We start from the raw sequence: 21635 nt of genomic DNA, 5'->3' as shown, positions 1-21635 counted from the left end.
GACTAAAAAATCATACTTTTCTCTGGGAAAAAGCGTGAAAGCAGCAGCAAAAGGTAAAACAGTCAAGGAATAGAAAGAAAAGACTATTGGAAACCAGCTGTAGTAGATGGTAATGTGAGCAACAAATGATGGTTGTCATTGTGAGAAAGATAAATGATTATAGCTTAGAGTGGTAGGAGAGAAGCACAAAGGTTCTTAGCCTTCATTCATTGCATTTGAAAGCATAAAATATCTTTGATTTGTGTGGACAGAAGAGTAATTAAAATGTAGTTCAAGAACTGCAGAGGATTAGCCATCAACCAATTAGAAAATTTTATTGCATTTCATGGTGTAATGTACCACAGTCACTTTAACAATTTTGCTTTATCTTTTGGAACAAGAAGAGTTCTATCTTGGAGACCAGATAGAATCCCTCTGGAGTGGAACATTCTCAGGGACCTGATCAGCTAGGGCTGCCCCGTAAATTTGTAGCTCGTGGGCTGTACATCATACACAGTGGCTGTGTTTAACTTAACCTAGAACCAAATTGATCACAGAAGCACTCTCGTTAATTTTTCAAGGTAGAATATCATAGTTCTTGTTGATTTCCATCTTGTCTTCCTGCTCTTCTTTCCCTTCTGTTTTAACTCTGGTTGGTTGAGGGACTTCTTAATTAACAAGTAGCCTGGATGTTATATGCTTAAGTTTCACATTTTAAAGCTGCAGAATTTAAGATGTTAATGACTTTTAGTTTTCATTTTTCTCTATCCAAGCAAACTGTGAATGTGTTGTTTGATGCTATATTTATGTATGTTACCTGGCTTTTTTTTTTTTTTTTTTGGTAGTTGTGCCTTCTTCAGCCTCTCCACAAAGGAGTGTGGATCAGAGAAGTACAACCACAGCTCCTTCTGCTCCTGTAGTCTTAACACCAGTGGTCAATGGAGAATCCAATAACCTCACGCCATCTGTTCCTTATCCTGCTGCTTCTCTAGTTTCTCAGAATCAGAATGAAAATGAAGGCCACCTAAATCCAACTGAAAAACTCCAGTAAATAATTTATACGCACATTGTTTACATAGATTATAATTGAATCATAGCGTCAAATTTAGGGTTTTTTGTTGTTGAAAATTCTGGAAAAACTGAATTTAATATGATAAACATTCCTAAGTGATATAGTGGAAGAGTAAGTGTGTATGTATTATACATGCATTTTTGAGTTATCCCAGAGAAATGTAATTTCTGTGAGCTAATGTATTCCTGGGGTATTCCCAGGTGGCACAGTGGTAGAGAATCTACCTGCCAGTGCAGGAGATGCAAGAGACATGGGTTTGATCCCTGGGTTGGGAAGATCTCCTGAAAGAGGGCATGGCAACCTGCTCCAGTATTCTTGCCTGGAAAATTCCATGGGCAGAGGAGCCTGGTGGGCTATATAGTCCATAGTGTCACTAAGAGTCAGACCAGACTGAGTGAATGAGCACAGCAGTACATAATATATTCCCATTTTACAAGTAAAGGTACTGCAGTTAAAAGATCTGTGTATTTTAGCCCAGACTGTAGAGTCAGATAGCTTTGAAGTTGTATTTCACAAGGCTGTGTGACTGGACGAATAGCACCCTCACTAAGCCTCTTTCTCTTCATTTGGCATAATATATTTGATGATAAAGGTGTTTTAAGTATTAAAAACTATTGGCATTATTACTGGAATTCAGTAAAAACAACCTAATTATTATTTTTTGTAAAATGTGACATACTTTATAGAGCTCTATATATTGTAGACAAATTGAGAATCTTCAGTAAATGCTCAGTAATCCCTATATATTGGATTTGCCTGAGAGGTACTATTTAAATGAAATATTTAGTACTTCACATTCTTGATACTTATTAAGAAACCTAGGAATATCTTTGACATTAAGATTTAAGCTGTTAACATTTGTACCTGTTTAAAGTGAGCACTTTAAGGAGAATTTCTTACATTTTTGTCTGTAACGTTTAGATATAAGGTGATGAGATTTTGAATAACTTGCACTTGAAATTAAATTCATTGCAGTCTCGTACCCTGGGTATTTGACTGAGTTTAACATTTGTATGTGCTGGCTGCTACTGTATGGAAATGGTGTATTCTTTATTTTACTAAAATGGGTATTAATTTGTATATATTTGTTGTTTATCAGGAAGTTAAATGAAGTTCGAAAGAGGTTGAATGAACTAAGAGAATTAGTTCATTATTATGAGCAAACATCAGATATGATGACAGATGCTGTGAATGAAAACACAAAAGAAGAAGAAACTGAAGAGTCGGAATATGATTCTGAGCATGAAAACTCTGAACCTGTTACTCATATTCGGTGAGAACTTTTTTCAAGTTTGTTTTTCTAACATACTCATTCTAATAGTACTTTTAATATGGAACAGAAAACCCTCAGTAGAGTGCTTACTGTTTGCATTTTACTTAAGCTTTTCTCCTGTAAGTCTGCTGTTTGGTCAGTGTAATCTTAACTTGTCCTGTAAAGAATAGCAAGTAGGGATTTATTGAGTACGGAAGTTTAGTAAATTTGCTGTTTGTTACATCAAATATAAGTTAATTATAAGAAGTATATAATTTCTCATTTTCCTGTGTCTTTATTTTTTGGTGTAATTTTAATTTTCTTTGTTGTAATTTTGATTTTTTTAGATATTTTTCTTCTTAAATTTCTGAATAGCTGAAGCCAGTGAAATGCAGGAGCCATTTATTTAAAAGATGAAATAGCCAATGATGTTCATAGTTTGGAATTATTTTTTTAGTAGTTCTAAAACTTTGATTTTTTAATATTACATATATTTTTTTACTTTAAGTAACTTGAGGCTGTTTTCCTTCCTTTCAGAAATCCACAAGTGGCTGCCACCTGGAACGAAGTAAATAGTAATTCTAATGCACAGTGTGTTTCTAACAATAGAGATGGGCGAGCAGTTAATTCTAACTGTGAAATTAACAACAGGTCTGCTGCCAACATAAGGGCTCTAAACATGCCTCCTCCTTCAGGTATGATTGACTCTATTCACAGATACTTGTACCATACTCTTCGGAAGTGGATTTTCTTTCTTTAGAGCTCTTAATTAAGTTCATTAAGTTACTGCATTTCAGTGATACATATTTTCAGCAGATTGTCGATACAATAGAGAAGGAGAACAGGAGATGCCTGTTGCACAAGGTCATGATGAGGAGGAGGAGGAGGAGGAAGCAGAAGATGAGGCCCTCAGTGGAGCTTCACTGTCTAGTCACAGCAGCAGCCTGATCATTGAGACTCCTGAAGATGCTGAATTTGAACATAAGATCCAGAAGCTTATGGCTGCAAAACTGAAACTTAGACACTTACAGAACCTTGTAGCCATGGTGCAGGTAAATACTGCTTTTTTTTTTTTTAATCTGTCAAAAAATGTATAGTCTTATAAGGTAAAATGTGTGTATATGTTTGATAATTATGTGGGTGTAAGTATACTAGTATATGTTTATTGGATTCTAACTATATAGTAGTTTATATGCTTAGCACTTTACATGCCATATTACCAGAGATCAGCAAACTTTTCCTAAGGGTGAATTAGTAATTATTTTAGGCTTTGTGGGCCATAAAGTTTCTGTCATAATACCCAGCACAAAAGCAGCAATAGACAGTAAACAAATGAGCATGGCTGTGTACCAGTATAGCTTTATTACAAAAACAAGTTTGTCTTCCTGCCAGAGATTCTAGTTCTGTATCTTGTAGAACGCAGTAGCATCTCATTTAGGTGGATATACATACAGACTAGAAATGTTAATTAACCACAGTTGTACTATTGTCAGAGCCAGAGTTGAGACTTCTAGCTGAGATCTTAACTCACTTGATGTAGAAAAACCATATGTTGTCTGAATTTTATTCAGTAAGGCCAAATAAGTAAAGTTGGACCTATTAGCTGTAAATTTTTAAAAAGCCATTTGTATATATGAACATAAAATTACATAATTATTAATATACTCTAGACAGTGTATTTATTAACTGTTGTGGTTCAAAGTTATGACTAGCTCTAAACCTTTTTAAAAATGACTAAACTTTTAAAAATCATTCATCTATTACATATATATTTCTGTTGTTTTCTCAGCAGCGTAATCACTGTATAGAAGTATCCTTAAGAGTGTTTCTAAAGTATTCAAATTTATATGATTTTTGAAATCCAGAAATCTTCTGGTAAAATTAATCATTTGTTTTCATTTAGGTTTGCTTAGCTTATGTTACGTTGAAAAAATGAAGTGTATATAACCACACTAATAAATGTATAGAAAAAAATTTTTTGGCGAATAAAAAATTTCAAGTATTATTTAAAACCTCTTTTGAAATTCTTATTTTAAATTACTCAAGTGAAAGATGACTGTGTACTTTATTTTAAAATAAAAGAAATATTACTCATAAACTCCCTCTGAACCTTCATAATCCCATTCTCCTTTACAGAGGTTGCTGTGCATTTAAATCAGTTTGCAGTTGTAAACAAAAATTACATAAAAGTTTTGTTTTTTATTTCTTTGTGTTTATATAGATTATATTATTTTACAACTTGCTTTTTTTCCTACTACACATGTCAGAGAATTCTTCATGTCAGTGTGTTGTTTTTCAGTCACTAAGTCATGTCCAGATCTTTGTGACCCCATGAGCTGTAGCATGCCAGGTTTCTCCGACTTCATATCAGTGTATATATACCTGTCTATATAATTACACAGATAAATAATTATGAAATATAAATAATACCTTATATGTTTATACATATAACGTTGTTCTGTTGCTAAATCGTGTCTGACTTTGCAATCCCATGGACTGCAGCGCACTAGGCTACCTTATCCTTTACTATATCTCCTGAAGTTTGTTCAAATTCCTGTCCATTGAGTTGGTGATTCTGTCTAACCACCCCATCCTCTGCAGCTGCCTTCTTTTTTAACCTTCAGTCTTTCCCAACATAAGGATTTCCAGTGAGCCAGGTCTTTGCATCAGGTGACCAAAGTACTGGAGTTTCAGCTTCAGCATCAGTCCTTCCAGTGAATATTCAAGGTTGATTTCCTTTTGGATTGACTGATTGGATCTTCTTGTAGGCCAAAGGATTGTCAAGAGTCTTCTCTAGCATCACAATTTGGAGTCATCAGTTCTTCAGTGCTCAGCCTTCCTTATGGTCCAACTCTCACATGTGTATATGACTAATGGAAAAACAGTAGCTTTGACTATATGGATGTTTGTTGGCAACGTGATGTCTTTGCTTTTTAATATGCTAAGTTTGTCATATCTTTCCTTCCAAGGAGCAAGCATCTTTTCATTTTGTGGCTGCAGTCACCATCTGCAGTGATTTTGGAGCCCGAGAAGACAAAATCTGTCACTGTTTCCACTTTTTCCCCTTCTGTTCGCCATGAAGTGATGGGACCAGATGCCATGATCTTAGTTTTTTTAATGTTGAGTTTCAAGCCTGGTTTTTCACTCTCCTCTTTCATTCTCATCAAGAGGCTCTTCAATGTCTCTTCACTTTCTGCCATTAGAGTGGTATCATCTGCATATCTGAGCTTGTTGTTATTTCTCCCAGCAATCCTGATTCCAGCTTGGGAATAATAAATCAGAAATGGTGAATAACTTGGTGGCTTAGAGATGAGTCAGCTTAACTTCAGGTTTATGTTGACTGGAACTCTTTTGTTTTAGGGAAATGACATGTATGAAAAAAAAAGAAAACTGCAACCCCAAAGGATTAAGGGGCCTTGTCCTGAGAGCTTTTTAAAAAATGATCCAAAACTCCCCAAATTTTTGTATGTTTAAGATTGATAAGTTTTATTTATTTTATTATGGATAGTTTTCTTTTGCTTGTGCCTTTACTTATATCCTTTTTTTCCAAGGGACTCAGGAGAAGTTCAAAACAATTATACAGTTACCATGATTGTATAAAACTATCATTATTCCTGATTAGATTAAGTGAGACAGCTTATATGTTCTGTAAAACCTTATGATGTCTTTTAAGTCTCCACATGTCCATCTGATGTATCTTAGTCTGTAAAACAATGTGTTAGTGCCCTCCAAGAGTAGAGTCTCTGTTTCCTGTCCTATGGAAGTTCTATAATCAAACCCCACTGGCCTCCAAAGTCAGGTTCCCTGGGGATTCCCAGCCCCTTTGCCGGATCCCCAGGCTGGGGAGACTGATGGGCCGCTTAGAACCTTCACAATAGTGCGAGAACTTCTTTGGTAGTATTGTTCTCCAATTTGTGGGTCGCCTACCTGCTGGGTATAGGATTTGGTTTTATTATGATTGCGACCCTCCTCCTATCTCATTGTGGCTTCTCCTTTGTCCTTGTATGTGGAGTATCTTTTTTTGGTGGGTTCCAGTGTCCACCTGTCGATGGTGGTTCAACAGCTAGTAGTGATTTTGGTGCTCTCTCAGAAGATGAGCGCTTGTCCTTCTGCTCCGCCATCTTGAACCAATCTCTTGTAATACAACATGTATTACATCAGTAATTCTGTAGTCAGTTACTTTTAGTGTTGGAGTTTATATCAAGTGATCAGACACCGTCATATAACAATCTGAAACTTCAGGGTATTTTTTTTCTCATACTGGTTTTTCCACTTATTGTGTGAAAATGCCTCATGATCCATTTTTGGTATCTTTGGGTTGCAACTCAGTTCTTTTTAAGCTTACTGTATTAGTAATATATTAGCTTAGCTTTTAGATCCATGAGAAGACCAGAGTAACACCATGTCTAGAAGCTTAAAATGGATTAGACAGGTTTGCAATCTAGTCAGCTTTAACTCTTTAAGATTTTACTATAATTCTATATCCAGCAGTTAGAGTTTCAGTTGATATCTGCAGAGAAAGCATGTATAAAGTGTACAGTATTAAATATTTTTAAGAAAATGTGACAGATGACCTCCAGTCTTAACATTTTAATAAGTACATTGATTTTAACAGAAGATATGGACCTACTGTTAGGAAGATAAGTAATTTTTTGTTGTTTTTGTTGTTTTTCCAGTGACACATTTGAGATGGTTCATTCTCATTAGCTTTTCTATTGGGAGCCATTGGTACTTGTTTCACAAACTAAATACCAAAGTGAGGAAATGGAAAACTAACTGAGCAAGTGATACTAGACATAAATTATTAAATTGTTGATATAAAAGTTATATATCTGAAGAAAAATGATCTCATATCAAGAGTTCCCAGCTTCAGTGATGCAGTTTTTATCTTTTTCATATAAACTGTTTTTTGATAGTTCACAATCTAGTCAAGGAAGGAAAAGTCAAACTAGTATTTGCCCCAGTACTAGGTAATTGGCAGCTCAAATTATTAATGTACTGTTTTAGTTTTAGTACTTTATTTCTTGTCATTGGTAGAAGATGAACTTCATTATTCTCTAAAAATCATGCTTTCCCTACTGCTTTCAATTTTATGTGAATTTTACAACCGAGTCATATTTTACTAAGTTATGAATTGGATAATGTCTTTACATATCAAGATGATTTTAATATAATGATGCTATTTTAGGACGATGATGCAGCCAATCAAGGAGTTACTTCTGTGGAGGATTTCTTCCCAGCAGAAGACACCAAACAAAATGCAAATAACACTAGAGGAAATGCCAATAAAACACAAAAAGATGCTAGAGTAAATGAAAAGGCAAGGTATGTTAAGCTTCTGACTTTCATGTCATAAAAATTTAGTGCTTGTTAGAAAGTCTCCATAGGTACTCTACTACATCATGTTTAATGCTGTTATCAGATTTATTGGAGTCCACAAATATAATGTCAATTTAATTATAGAGAGAAATTTTATGAGGCTAAACTACAGCAGCAACAGAGAGAACTCAAACAATTGCAGGAAGAAAGAAAGAAACTGATTGAGATTCAAGAGAAAATTCAAGAATTGCAAAAGGCATGTCCTAACCTACAGGTAATTAGGAAATTTCTTTGTTTGTCTGAAGAAAGATGTTTAAAGCCTTAATGTCAATTGAAAGTACTCCTTGTCTTTTCTAGTACTAATATGATAGATTTATAAATCTTTCATGATTAAAGAAATGGAGGGACAAATGAAATGGGTTAGGGATGTACCTTTATACTGTGAAAGATAGCATGTATGAATTAACTCTGATTATTTACATTCTTCACTTGTTGGGCTGCCTGGCTAGTGATTCAGAACATGTGTGTTCATAACTATTTATTATATTAAGATATTTTGGTTTGAACTTTGCAGTTAAGGGAGAAGCATTTCCATTTCTTACTGGTCTAAAATTACATGGTAAAGCTGTTAAGCTACTGTGAGTTTTTTTGGAAATTAAAATACTTTATTTGTAGTTTGAATATTATATGTATATATGCTTATTAAATGGTACCCCACACATGGGTGTTTGAGATTGAGCAGAGAATGTACAGTCTTTGTCCATGTCATGTAATCAGGAGTAGGGTTAATATGGGAGGGAACTATCCATTCTTTTGGAGGTTTTTCCTACACTTTATTGTTATGAATAGCTTTATTTATGAGTCAGGTTTTGTTTTCAAAGAAAAGGAAATGTATCAAGTGATATTTCTAATATAACTTTGTTTTCTAGATGTTTATCTTTTATTCTTTGTCTACGTCTTTTTTCTTGTTCCCAGTCTAAATACCAGAGGAATATATGCTAGAGTTGGGTTGAGTATATGACATTTTCCACAGTAATGTTTTATTCCTCATGTTCTGGAGGGTTAGTAATACTGATCATCTTTAGCCTGCATTTTCATCTTGTTTTCTTATGTTAGGTTTTCTTTGAATCATGATGGCAATTGAGGTGTGGCAATAAAAAACTAAATATGGTACCAAAGCCCTAGAGAAATGGTGAATAATTGCTTTTATGAAATTAACTTAATTACTTTAATTCTTTATAATAGTTTTTATTTATTCTTTTTTAGCTGTCAGCTGCTAGTGTGGGTAATTGTCCCACAAAAACACATATGCCAGCTGTTACTTCATCCCCAACCGTTAATGAGAATGAAGCCAGTACAAACAAATCTGGTTTTGAGCCTCATGATTCTTCAGTGGTAGATAATGAGGTATTGTATATTGCATCTTGTTCCTGGGTCTTAAGTCATGTCTTAAGGAAGAAAACTGAATATCCGTGAAACATGTTTTTAAATGTAGCCTATTATGTAGCCTATTAAGTTGTGGAAAGAAATAATTTTTTCCAAAAAGTAATTAAGTTGAGATACTTCTAAATATCTTAAGTCTTGCCCTTTATTAACAAATATTTGGCAGACTTGTATGTAAGGAATAGTTACAGTAAGTAGTATTCATTTCAATTAGAAAAACTTGTCCTTTGGCATTTTATTTATATGTGATTTGTGGAAAACATAACAACTTTCTCTCAATAGTTGATGAAGTTAATATGTCCGTGTTCAGTTGCTTAGTCATGTCTGACTCTTTTGCAGCCACATGGACTGTGGCACAGGCTCCTCTGTCCATGGGATTTCCCAGACATGAATACTGGAGTGGGTTGCCATTTCCTCCTCCAGGGAATCTTCCTGACCCAGAGATGGAAACCGTGACTTGCGTGTCTCCTGACTGTATTCATTAAGAATTAATGGTTGCCTAATTTTTTTTTTTCTAATTTTATTTTATTTTTAAACTTTACATAATTGTATTAGTTTTGCCAAATATCAAAATGAATCCGCCACAGGTATACATGTTATTACTAAAATAGCATTTTAACCTTCATGGGTGTCTCAGTGTAAAAAGGATAGAGTCAGGATAGAAATTTTTGTTGGTGTTAGCAATAGTATTAACCTGTTTTTCTTTAAGGCTGAAACAAATCCAGTATTTATAGTAACTTGACTGTAACTTTTGAAATAACAGGTATGGTCAGATATGCGAAGACATGAAATGTTAAGGGAGGAGCTACGACAGAGAAGAAAGCAGCTGGAAGCTCTGATGGCTGAACATCAGAGGAGGCAAGGTCTGGCTGAAACTGCATCTCCAGTGGCTGTTTCACTGAGAAGTGATGGATCTGAGAACCTGTGTACACCTCAGCAAAGCAGAACAGAAAAGTAAGAGAGGTGTTTAAATCAGTTTAAAAAATACCACCAACTTAACACTTGTAGGATAGGCAAGCCTCATTTTCCCTCTGCATCACAGCACAAGTCTGCTATTGCAGTGAGGCTTGGGTGTTATGCATCACCTTTGTGACTCAGTGCAGCTACTTTCTGTTGTAACTTCTCATAGCATCACTTTTCTCTCTTTTAAAATTTTTTTAAAAAATTACTAAGACACTTGACCAAACTGATAGAGATTTTCTTGAGGGTTTTGATCTAGAAAACTGTCACTCATGGAAAAGTTAAAAGTTGAGGGAGGTTTACTTTAGGAATGAGTCCCAGGGGATATGATTACTGGTTTAATTTATTTGAAGAATTGTTTTGTGGAAGTCAGAGTAAACATTTTATATTACAGCAGTTGGAGAGTAACAGCCATCTCATAGTTAATTATCCCTAAATGAAGTTTTATATACACAACCCATGTATGCATATACATGTACATATATTTATGTAATTTTTTTTGGTGAGGGGTATAGAGTTTGTTTCATAGTAGGAGGTGAAGTAGCTCATCTCCAGAATGATCTGTATTTTGTCTCTTAATCTCCAGAACAATGGCAACTTGGGGAGGTTCTACCCAGTGTGCCCTAGATGAAGAAGGGGATGAAGATGGTTACCTTTCTGAAGGAATTATTCGGACAGACGAAGAGGAGGAAGAGGAGGAGCAAGATGCCAGTTCCAATGATAACTTTCATATGTATCCTCCAAACAGTGCAAATCGTAATTCTTACAATGTAAAGGAAACTAAAAATAGGTTAGTTTCAGTGTTTTAACTTTTTGCTTGATTTTAAAGAGTTTCCTGTCTTTCTGACACCAAGCAGTTCTTCAGTTACCTGAACCAAGTGCATGTTCCACTACATAATTCCAACACTAACTGCCTGGAGTTGGCCAGACTCCACAGGTTAGGAGACTCAGTCCCAAGAAGAGTGCCCTCACTTCAGATGCCACTTTAAAGTCTCGAGTCTTCAGAGCACCCGCACTTCTGTATGACTTGGCTATAGATTTTGGGATTTCCTGGCTTTGCTTTGCCGACAAAGGTCTGTATAGTCAAAGCTATGGTTTTTCCAGTAGTCATGTATGGATGTAAGAGTTGGACCATAAAGAAGGCTGAGTGCCAAAGAATTAATGCTTTTGAACTGTAGTGCTGGGAAGACTGTTGTGCTGGGCAGACTCTCGAGAGTCCCTTGCATAGGAAGGAGATCAAACCAATCAATCCTAAAGGAAATCAACCCTGAATATTCATTGGAAGGACTGATGCTGAAGCTCCAATACTTTGGCCATCTGGTGCTAGGACCTGACTCCTTGGAAAAGACTGATGCTGGGAAAGATTGAAGGTGGGAGGAGAAGGGGGTGACAGAGGATGAGATGGTTGGATGGCATCACTGACTCGATGGACATGAGTTTGAGCAAACTCAGGGAGATAGTGATGGACAGAGAAGCCCGGCGTGTGCAGTTAGGACGTGACTTAGCAACTGAACAACAACAGCAACAGCCTCTTTCATGTTCCATCATTTGCTAAAACAGCTCATAGAGCTCTGGAAAATACTTGTATTTACTGACTTATGAAAGATATTACTCAGAGAAAGAGATGTGTAAAGCATGGGTGGGTTGGGAAGGAGCAAAGAGTTTTTATGCCCTCTCTGGGCACATCAGCTGCCTAGTACTTCACTGTGTTCAACCCAGAAGCTGTCCTCACCATGCTGTTTATGAGTTTTTATGGTGATTTCTTTACACAGGCAGAATTGATTAAGTTATTGGCGATTAAGCTCAGTCTCCCTCCCTGGAAGTTTGGGGAATGCTGAAAGTTCCAACCTAACATCTGGTTGGTTTTTCTGGTGACCAGTCCTCATCATGAAGCTAACTAGGGTTTGCCAAAAGGAGCGCATGATGAATAACAGAAGCAGTTGGCACTCAGGAGATGGTCAGGAGTTAGGAGCTCTGTGCTGGGAACCTGGGACAAAGACCACATAGGGTGTTTACTTTATCACAGGAGACTGTTGTCAAGATAGATTCCAGCTCGATAGCAGGAAGGTTGATTATCTTTGATCTTCACTCTTGTTTTGGGGAATTAAGCAAAAATAAAAATCATAGATAGTAAAAAAAAGATGTGTCAGCAAAGATGTCTACTGCATTGTTATTTATAACCAAAATACATTTCATGTATAAAAAGATGGTTTAAGTAGTTGCACTTGATGGGGTGTTATGTGGCTAAGCTTAAAGGCTTGAAGAGTGGGAAAATGCTTGTGATAAAGTATCCATAATAACTTTTCATTTTGAAGAATACAGAATTATATGAACTCTTCTCTGTAAAACATAAGTGAAAAAAGACTGAAAAGGAATGCAAAGTGATACTGTACAAGACTAGAAATCCGGAATTTTTCTCACTCTATTTTACATACATTTTAAGTTCAGTGAACTTAAAAATGGAATACAGGCGTATGGGACCAAGCAGGGTATCAAGGTTTTTTGCTAGATTTAAAATACACATAATTACATAAAATGACAATGCTTTAAATCTTGTGTTAGGTGGAAGAACAATCGCCCTTTTTCAGCAGATGGAAATTATCGTCCTTTAGCCAAGACAAGACAACAGAATATCAGCATGCAGCGTCAGGAAAACCTTCGCTGGGTGTCCGAACTCTCTTATGTAGAAGAGAAAGAACAATGGCAAGAACAAATTAATCAGCTAAAGAAACAACTTGATTTCAGTGTCAATATTTGTCAGACTTTAATGCAAGACCAGCAGGTAAAGTTTACTCTGCAAGTAAATTTTTTTAATCTTGTTTTTGAAGCAGTACACATTTTTCTCAAGTCATTGGTAACTGTTAAGGAAAATTTTTTCTTTCCACAGACTCTGTCTTGTCTGCTACAAACTCTTCTCACAAGTCCTTATAGTGTTATGCCCAGCAGTGTTGCATCCCCGCAAGTGCACCTTATAATGCACCAGTTGAACCAGTGCTATACCCAGCTAACGTGGCAGCAGAATAATGTACAGAGGTAATTTGCTCCTTAGAAGTAGTGAGAATGTGTACTCAGTGCTAAAGCTCAGTTTTAGCATTGGTTTGCAGTGTAAAAGCAAAGGTTTTACAGTTACCTTCTGGGAGAGAAGGGCTGAACCAAATTGCATTTTTGAATCTTCTCTGATTCCTGAGAATTTTATAAGCAGTGATTTTTGCCTAATGTTTTCTTTTAATTCTGTGGACCAGACTTAAAAAAAATAACTATGGTTTTCAACTTTACACTTAACCTTAGGTGAAAGTGTTGTCATTATGCCTATCTGATAGAAGTGCTAAGTGTAGTTCTTGTTCCAAAGGCTAAGTTATTAAGCATGCAGCACAAGCAAATATTTGTTATAGTAAACATCAGAGCAGCCAGTTTGTTCCACATACCATTTTTTGTTTTGTTTTTAATTAACTGTTATTTAACATTATAAATAATGTTATATTTATTATTATAAATATAATAAATATAATTATGGCTGGGTTGGATTTTCATTGCTGTGTGGGTTTTTCTCTAGTTGCAGTGAACATGGGCTACTCTGTAGTTGGCACGGGCTTCTTATTGCAGTGGCTTCTCCTGTTGTAGAGCGTGGGCTCTAGGGCGCCCAGGCTTCAGTAGTTGTGGTTCTCAGTCTCTTGAGCACAGGCTCAGTAGTTGTGGCACGTGGGCTTAGTTAATCCGTGGCACATGGGATCTTTGCAGACTAGGGATCGAACTCATGTCTCCTGCATTGGTAGGCAGATTCTTTACCACTGAGCCACCAGAGAACCCTGTGTTCCACATACTGTTGAATCATTTTATATATATATATACACACACACACACTTGGATATACTTGACATAGATGCTAATGTAACTAATCTTTAAATTACTGACTCCTTCAATTTTTATAGGTTGAAACAAATGCTCAGTGAACTCATGCACCAACAAAATCAGCATCCAGAAAAACCTGCAAGCAAGGAAGGAGGCAGTGGTGCATCACACCCTCCTTCTCCCAGTTTATTTTGTCCTTTCAACTTTCCAACTCAGCCTGTAAATCTGTTTAACCTACCGGGATTTACTAATTTTTCGTCATTTGCACCAAGTAAGTGGCCAAAAACTTAAAGGAAAATAAGTAAATGCAGAGTCCTTGAGAATAACATTTGTGTAATACATGGATTTTTATCATTTACTTTTGGAATGGTAGGAAGTGTTTGCAAAGAAAAATATAAATTCTTCTCTACTTTAATTCTTTATAGTGAATGTTTAAACTGAATATGGTTGCTAGTGAAATAAAGTTATGAAATGTTTGCTTAGTCTTAACATCTTTGAATTATTCCACAGCTATTTATCAAAGAAAGAAATTAACTTGTCTACTGACTACTATACATCAGGTGCTCTGTAAGATATTAGGAGAGGAGAGGTGCATAGGACAGCACCCTTCTAGAGGAGTTTTATGTCTTCGTAGGGAGATAAACCTCTAGGCTAAGGGTGACTGTTTGGTTCAGGCTCATATTTACTTTTATTTAGTTCAGACTTTTTTCAGACTGTCTCCTCCTGTCATGTGCCATACAGTATATAAGTGGCTGGGATTCAAAGATGAGTAAAGCTGATGCTTTAAGGCATTTAAGAGTCTAGTGGGGAAGCTAAAAGTGTCAGTAAATGCTTGGTGCTTTGTCATGGGTGCTGTAGGCTGGGTGCAGGTGGGGTTGAATAGCCTGCTTTTTGCGGGTACCGGATTGTCTGCAAATCTAGAAAGGGATAGTAAAGCTAAAGAACCAATAGAACTTTTTTCCAGGGAGTTTAGAAGGGAAAGGACTTTCTGATCAGTGGAACCACTTAGAGTTGCAAAGCAGGGGAACAAGTGTATCATGTAAAGAATTTAGAGGTCATAAAGTGTGGCTGGTGTTTTGGGCCTTGGCAGGGGCAGAGTAGTTCATGTGCTGGAACACAGCAGAGGCCCTTGTGCTGGGCAAAGAAGCTTGGACTTTCCATTGCTTACTAGAGGGGACACTGGCGGACTTTGGGCAGAGGAATGGCATGAAATTTATATTTTAGAATGATGACACTAGTCATAGTGTTGATTGAGATTGGGGGGACAGAGCTGAGAGTATAGATGGTGAACAAAAGGCTATTGCAGTAATAGCAGGAAGGGGACGATAGCTTGACCTAAGACATTGGCAGTAGTGATAAGAAAAAGGAGTAATTTTAAAAATGTTCTGGAGATAGAATGATCAGTTAGATGGGTCATGAAGAGAGAGGAGTTGAAGGTGTTTGCCAGAGAATATATGAAGAGAAAAAGGGTTGGGAGGGTTTTGTAAATATAAATATCCATGTATCACAGTGTATTTTCTTAAGGGGATTGTAAAAGTAATAGTGTTAAACAGTTTAACAAGTTTTTTAGTTCTTGAGTGTGGGTTAATACTGGCAGTAAATGTTTTTTGACTAGGCTGTTTAAGTAACAAATAATATAGGCAATTAAACGTACTGTTCCTTTTTGTCATAATACGCCTTCTACCAATGGCAGCTCTGTTCAGAGACTGTTCATTCTTCATCATGTAGTTCAGTTTCCTGAAACCTTGTTCCCCTTCTCCTCCAAGTTGTTAGTGGCCCCTTTGCAAATACCTCTGATGCAGCACTGTATGTTAAAGTATGTGATTATATTTTACTTCTCAGTTAGATTGGAAAGAACCTGAGCTTTGGAGTCATGCAGACCTGAGATCTAACTTTTGCTTTCATTTACTAGGCATTTGATCTCTAAGCCTATTTTCTCACTAGTCAAATAAATACAGTACCTATTTCACAGCATTGTTTTGAGCATTGAAAGAAGTAACATGTAATGCGCCTACAGTAGAGTCTAATGCACCTGCAGTAGAGTCATGCTTACTTTGATAAATATCATGTATTATTTTTTCTAACTTTTAACTCTTAAGGAGGTGGGGATCGATATTTATCTTTGAATCACCAATGCTGAAAACATAGTAGGACTGAGCTGCAAAACAGTGATTAAATAAATGAGTGATGTTGTTTAGTTGCTAAATCGTGTCCAACTCTTTTGCAACCCCATGGATTGTAGCCCATCAGGCTCCTCTGTCCATGGGATTTCCCCAGCAAGAATACTGGAGTGGGCTGCCATTTCCTTCTCTAGGGGATCTTCCTGACCCAAGGATCAAACCTTCATCTCCTGCATTGGCAGGTGGATTCTTTACCACTGAACCACCCTGTTAGTTTATTTTAATTAGTTTTTTGTTTTGGTGGATTGGAATGGCACATTTAATTAAAACTATCTTTGAATTTTGTTTTAAGGTTAAAGGTGCTTCTGTATCTTACCCATTGTTTTTATTTACTAGGTATGAATTTCAGCCCTTTATTTCCTTCTAATTTTGGAGATTTTTCTCAAAATATTTCTACACCCACTGAACAGCAGCAACCGTTAGCCCAGAATCCTTCAGGGAAAACAGAATACATGGCTTTTCCAAAACCTTTTGAAAGTAGTTCTTCTATTGGAGCAGAAAAACAAAGGTACTTTATTGTAAACATAATCCATTATTTGCTTAAGCGTCACTTGGTGATTATATGTATTATATGTCATTTGAAAATGTAATTAGGGAGGATGTTTGTGATTGTTTGGCTTGAGAGTGTTGAGAATGAAGCTTTGACTTCTTACCAGAGGTCTCTCAGGCATACATCTGCTGCTAACGCTGGTTCAAAAACAGTTCAGAGTTTTGATCAGAGTGTCCTGTGGGATTCAGTTTGAAAGAATAAGACCTAATCTATAGAGTATCTTTGGCCTTGATTTCGTACCTTTCTTTAAGATTATAAACAGTTCACTGTTCATTGGTTTAGAACTGGAAACTAACATTAACTACTGGAGGATGGTTTTTATAAAGTGATGACTTGTTTGATTCATAGCCCCTGATTAGAGTATGTGCCCAGGGTGCATCCAGACACAATGTTGAATGCTATTAGATTGTAAAAACAAATTTTGCCAAGAAAGTTTTAGTGATACATACTATCAGTCATAGTCAGGATTTTCTTTGTTTCTCACACGTTTACTATTTTTTCAATGTGATATTCTTCCCAGTTATAATTTTGACTCAAATAGTGTGAAAGACTTACTGGCCCGGGTTAATCATTCTCTAAGCATTTTTATGGCTCAGTAAATAAGTTTTTTATGATTGTTTTAATCCAGAAAATGATTTTGATAGCCAGCTGATAAAAATATTATAACCTTTTTATTGTTATTTCCTTCAGAAAAACTTTAAAAGGATGAAAAATTCGATTTTTTGAGCCTAATACTTGTTCTGTCAGAAGTATCTGTATGATTTTGTCTTTCCTATTCCTTTATAAATGTATGTCACATTACTTTCCTTTTAGTTATGTGTTGGGGCATGTCTCAAGCTCTTAGCACTTTGATAGTTTTTAAATCATGAACTTTTTTTATTTTTTACTTAATTAACAACAAATTCTTAGAATTTGACTTCCTGTTTGTCTTGAGGAATCCTGGGATGGACTGCCCTGAACTTGTTGATGCCTTTTCTTAGCTGTACTAACCACTTTTTCCTACTAAGTCTCATTTTATTCTGTGAAAGTATCCTATTGTCAGAGCCTGAGACCGTGTTTAGTGCTCAGTTGCCATTCAAAAATGATTTAAGCAATGGACATTTATTCAAAGCCTTAGCCTTCCTGTTGAAAGGTCCCTACTTCAGTATTAACTGTATTTTATATTTAATTGATAGTTAAAAAATAAAGGATGGATCTGGATATTACTGTTTTAAATATTTGACTACTTCAGATTAGACCTCATCTCTTGCTAAAATTTCAGCTGTTATAGATTCTCTGAATTAAATGGCTGGAGATAACAAAGAGGTCAAATGAAACATTGTAGTCTTGAGCTGGGATCAGGAAACTGTTCCTATAAAGGCCTAGCTAGTAAATATTGCTAGAGATAGAGATAACCATTTGTCTATGCCATTTTTGCACAGAAGCATTCATAAACAGTTATGTAAACATATTAATTGCTGTGTTCCAATAACATTTGATCTATGATCAGTGAAGTTTGAATTTTATATGATTTTCATGTGTCACAAGCTATTTTTCTCTGTTTTTTCCCCAACCTTTTAAGAATATAAAGCTCATTCATAGCTCTCAGGCCATACAAAAACAGGCAGCAAGCTGAATTTGGCATGTAAACTGTAGGTCTGCTGTCTTTATCTTGAGTTACTCCCTGTAGATCAGTGTCTCCCAAATTATATTCTTAGGAACACTGTTGTCCATGTCAGGTTCTGTAATAAAAAGTGTTGTACATCCTATTCACTGTGTTCTCTTCTAAGACATATATTAAAGGACATTGGCATATTAAAAGTTCTGAGAAGTGCCTGTTTAACTTTGTTTTGCCCATTTTCCCCCAGACTTAGTTAACCATTCAATTCCTGTTAACATAGTCAAGGATGTTTAGTAGATAAAATTTGGAAAGTGACACTAGACTAATAGAGCTAAACGAGGTTTAATGTGCAGAGAAATAAATTACTCGTTATGTGACCAATTGTCTTCACCAAATTCTGGTTATATTTGGACTGCTGTAGGTGACACAGATCCATGTATGTTTCCAGCTATCGTTCTTTTTCAGTTGTTTCTGTGTTTTTTTTTTTTTCCTTTTGTGTCCCATCCTCCCTTGATTTTTCTTTCCCACTCTTTTCCATCTTGAATGTTGGATCTTTGGAACTTGAACTAGTGAAAATGGTTTAGTGAGAAAGATCCAAAATTAAATTTTAAAATAATTTAGTAAATTAGTCTGTGTAATGTTTTCATATTTAATGTATATTTGGTGAGAATATTTTTTATAGTCTGTTGACAATTTTTATTTATCTGACTCTACTAGTACACTACAAATTAAGTATATCTGGAGTTTTCCATAGACATAGAAATGTATCATTGTAATATATAAAAACTTACTTTCATTGGTAAGGAATCAAAAACAGCCTGAAGAGGAGGTGGAGAACAGTAGGACACCATGGTTTTATGACCAAGAAGGTGAGGTAGAAAAGCCATTTCTCAAGACTGGATTTGCAGTGTCTGTAGAGAAAACAACAAATAGTAATCGCAAAAATCAACTAGATACCAGTAGGAGAAGACGCCAGTTTGATGAAGTGTCCTTAGAAAGCTTTAACAGTATGCTTGACCCAGTAGATCCAACAACAGTAACTAAAACATTCAAGTCAAGAAAAGCATCTGCACAGGCCAGCCTGGCATCTAAAGATAAAACTCCCAAATCAAAGAGTAAGAAGAGGCATTCTGCTCAGCCGAAAAGCAGAGTGAAAAATATTGGTAAGTACTGAAATTTGTTGACTGTTGATAAGCCTAACTATTGGTAACCTTACTCTCACTGTTGTAAATAATTGCAGTATGGCTAGATGTGTAGGTGCTGTTTAGACCCACTTGAATAAAGTCATTTTTTAGTTACCTTTGAGAACATTTTAAATAAAATGTATCAAGTAGGATTTAATGTTGTAGATATTTTAAAACATAACATTTATTCTTTTTAGTGCCTTCTTAAAACTTCTTATGTTTCCTATGTATGGTGGTTCCTGTGAGTTTGGAAGTTTTTACTATTCTATAGTTTAATATTACACGTAACACTTTATTCATGACTTCTGGCTAGATCTGTAGGGATTCATGTAAAGAAATGTGGCCCTCTAACTACATTGCAGTCTTTGAATATCATGTAGGTGAAATCACTTTTGAAATGTTTGCTCTTAATCCTTCAGGAATTGAACCTTAGCTAGTACGATAAAGCATTAACCCATATTTTATTGAAGCTTGTCATTGAGTATCACATTAAAGTTCTCTTTATAGCACTCACTATTTATGATTTTTTTTTGTTGTTATTGTTCTCATGGGTGTTTTGTTTTTAATTTTATTTTATTTTTAAACTTTACATAATTGTATTAGTTTTGCCAAATATCAAAATGAATCCGCCACAGGTATACATGTGTTCCCCATCCTGATTTATGATTTTTGAAGAATTTACTGAAGTCTACTGCTAGATTAAAAATACATTTATTAGCTAAAATCTGGAACATTATAGCTAAACAATGCTCCTTCCAGTTTGCAAGGGACACTTTTTGACTGTGGCCTTGAAAGGTTCTGTGTTCAAGGATATAGTATTTGGTGCTTGAGAACAAAATATTCTAGGCTTATAATCAGAAAAGTTTGAAAACTGACTGCACCCACTGACTCCCTCTCTTGAAAGCTACAATATGTATAAGTATAGTAGGAGATCCAACCAGTCCATTCTAAAGGAAATGAGTCCTGAATATTCATTGGAAGGACTGATGCTGAAGCTGAAACTCCAGTACTTTGGCCACCTGATGCAAAGAGCTGACTCATTTGAAAAGACCCTGATGCTGGGAAACATTGAGGGCAGGAGGAGAAGGGGATGACAGAGGATGAGATGGCTGGATGGCATCACCAACTCAGTGGACATGGGTTTGGGTGGACTCCGGGAGTTGGTGATGGACAGGGAGGCCTGGCATGCTGCAGTTCATGGGGTCACAGAGTCAGACACGACTGAGCGACTGAACTGAACTGAACTGAAGGGTCCTAGGGCACTTTGCAGTTAAAAATCCACTTGTGAACTTTGGCAGCATTTATCTCAAGCATTTTTGGATACTGGAACCCTTGAAAAATCTGATGAAAACTATGAACATGAAAAAAATACATGTACATTTTTTTTTTCCATTTCAATACTTCATGTATCCTAAAGTCCTGGACTCTTACCTCTACTCCCATGTAGAGAAAATGATTTGATGGTTAAATAAGTGGATTTGAACAGGGGCAGAATTTTTCTCAGCATATGCATTATCATCCTTGAAGTAACTTTTCAGTTGTGTAGGTTTGGGAGGAGCTGGTTACTTAGCAGATTAATTAGTGATCTGAAACCATCCAAATGAATGAAAATACATTTGTGCCTTCTCTGTGGTCACTCTTGGTGCCACTAGATAACATTTGAGTAGATAGTGATCACTTAGAGAGAGACTGTCTGGGTAACTCTGAACATCATATTGAAGTACAATACCTGCCCCAACAAAATGCTTTTTTGTCTTATGAATAAAAGGAAAGAAACTAACATTTGTTATCCCAGCATTCTCTCTTACAGCTAATTAATTTGTGTGTATTAGCTTCTTAAATGCTAACATTTCATACAGATCTCCTTGGGAATCTTGTTTAGTGTCAAGAGTCTGATTCAGTCAGTCCCAGGAGGGACCTGATAGCCTTCATTTCTAACAAGCTCCCCAGGATTGTTGACTGGTATTGACATTGTAGTCTGTGGACTACAGTTTGAGTAACAGGGTCTTAGAAACTCTCAACCAACGTTTGGCCATGGCTACCTTAACCTGGAAATCCTGGTGTATTTGTATTTTTGAAATTTGTTTAGTCTGAAGAATTATGGTTCCAGCTATACGAGTCACCTTTTTTTCTACCTTAAGGCAAAGATGGACATTCTAATCTATTTGCTCTCACATTTAAGTATCAAAATACTTGCCCAGAACACACACATTTGTCAGAGGCATTTAAGACCATTTGTCCATGAGA

General features: G+C 36.0%; 1 protein-coding gene across 21 annotated transcripts in view; it reads left to right on the top strand.

Moving 5' to 3' along the window:
* The window catches only part of PCM1 (pericentriolar material 1), a 90895-nt gene that overhangs the window by 31774 nt on the left and 37486 nt on the right, over positions 1-21635 (top strand). For 15 of the 21 annotated variants that reach the window (XM_027529871.1, XM_027529874.1, XM_027529872.1 and 12 more), the window contains 14 exons: positions 825-1026; positions 2151-2324; positions 2841-2998; positions 3117-3355; positions 7492-7628; positions 7767-7896; positions 8889-9029; positions 9829-10019; positions 10612-10815; positions 12588-12807; positions 12913-13058; positions 13955-14145; positions 16391-16562; positions 19009-19367. In XM_027529871.1, the coding sequence (XP_027385672.1) occupies positions 825-1026; positions 2151-2324; positions 2841-2998; positions 3117-3355; positions 7492-7628; positions 7767-7896; positions 8889-9029; positions 9829-10019; positions 10612-10815; positions 12588-12807; positions 12913-13058; positions 13955-14145; positions 16391-16562; positions 19009-19367 (2664 nt within the window). The remainder of the gene's footprint in view (positions 1-824; positions 1027-2150; positions 2325-2840; positions 2999-3116; positions 3356-7491; positions 7629-7766; positions 7897-8888; positions 9030-9828; positions 10020-10611; positions 10816-12587; positions 12808-12912; positions 13059-13954; positions 14146-16390; positions 16563-19008; positions 19368-21635) is intronic. The other 6 variants (XM_027529875.1, XM_027529881.1, XM_027529877.1 and 3 more) reach the window with 1 other exon arrangement.

The sequence above is a fragment of the Bos indicus x Bos taurus genome, chromosome 27 (genome assembly GCF_003369695.1).
Source record: "Bos indicus x Bos taurus breed Angus x Brahman F1 hybrid chromosome 27, Bos_hybrid_MaternalHap_v2.0, whole genome shotgun sequence".
In the NCBI taxonomy this organism is placed as follows: domain Eukaryota; kingdom Metazoa; phylum Chordata; class Mammalia; order Artiodactyla; family Bovidae; genus Bos; species Bos indicus x Bos taurus.
The sequence above is the reverse complement of the archived record's forward strand: the minus strand, read 5'-3'. Positions and strand labels throughout refer to the sequence as shown.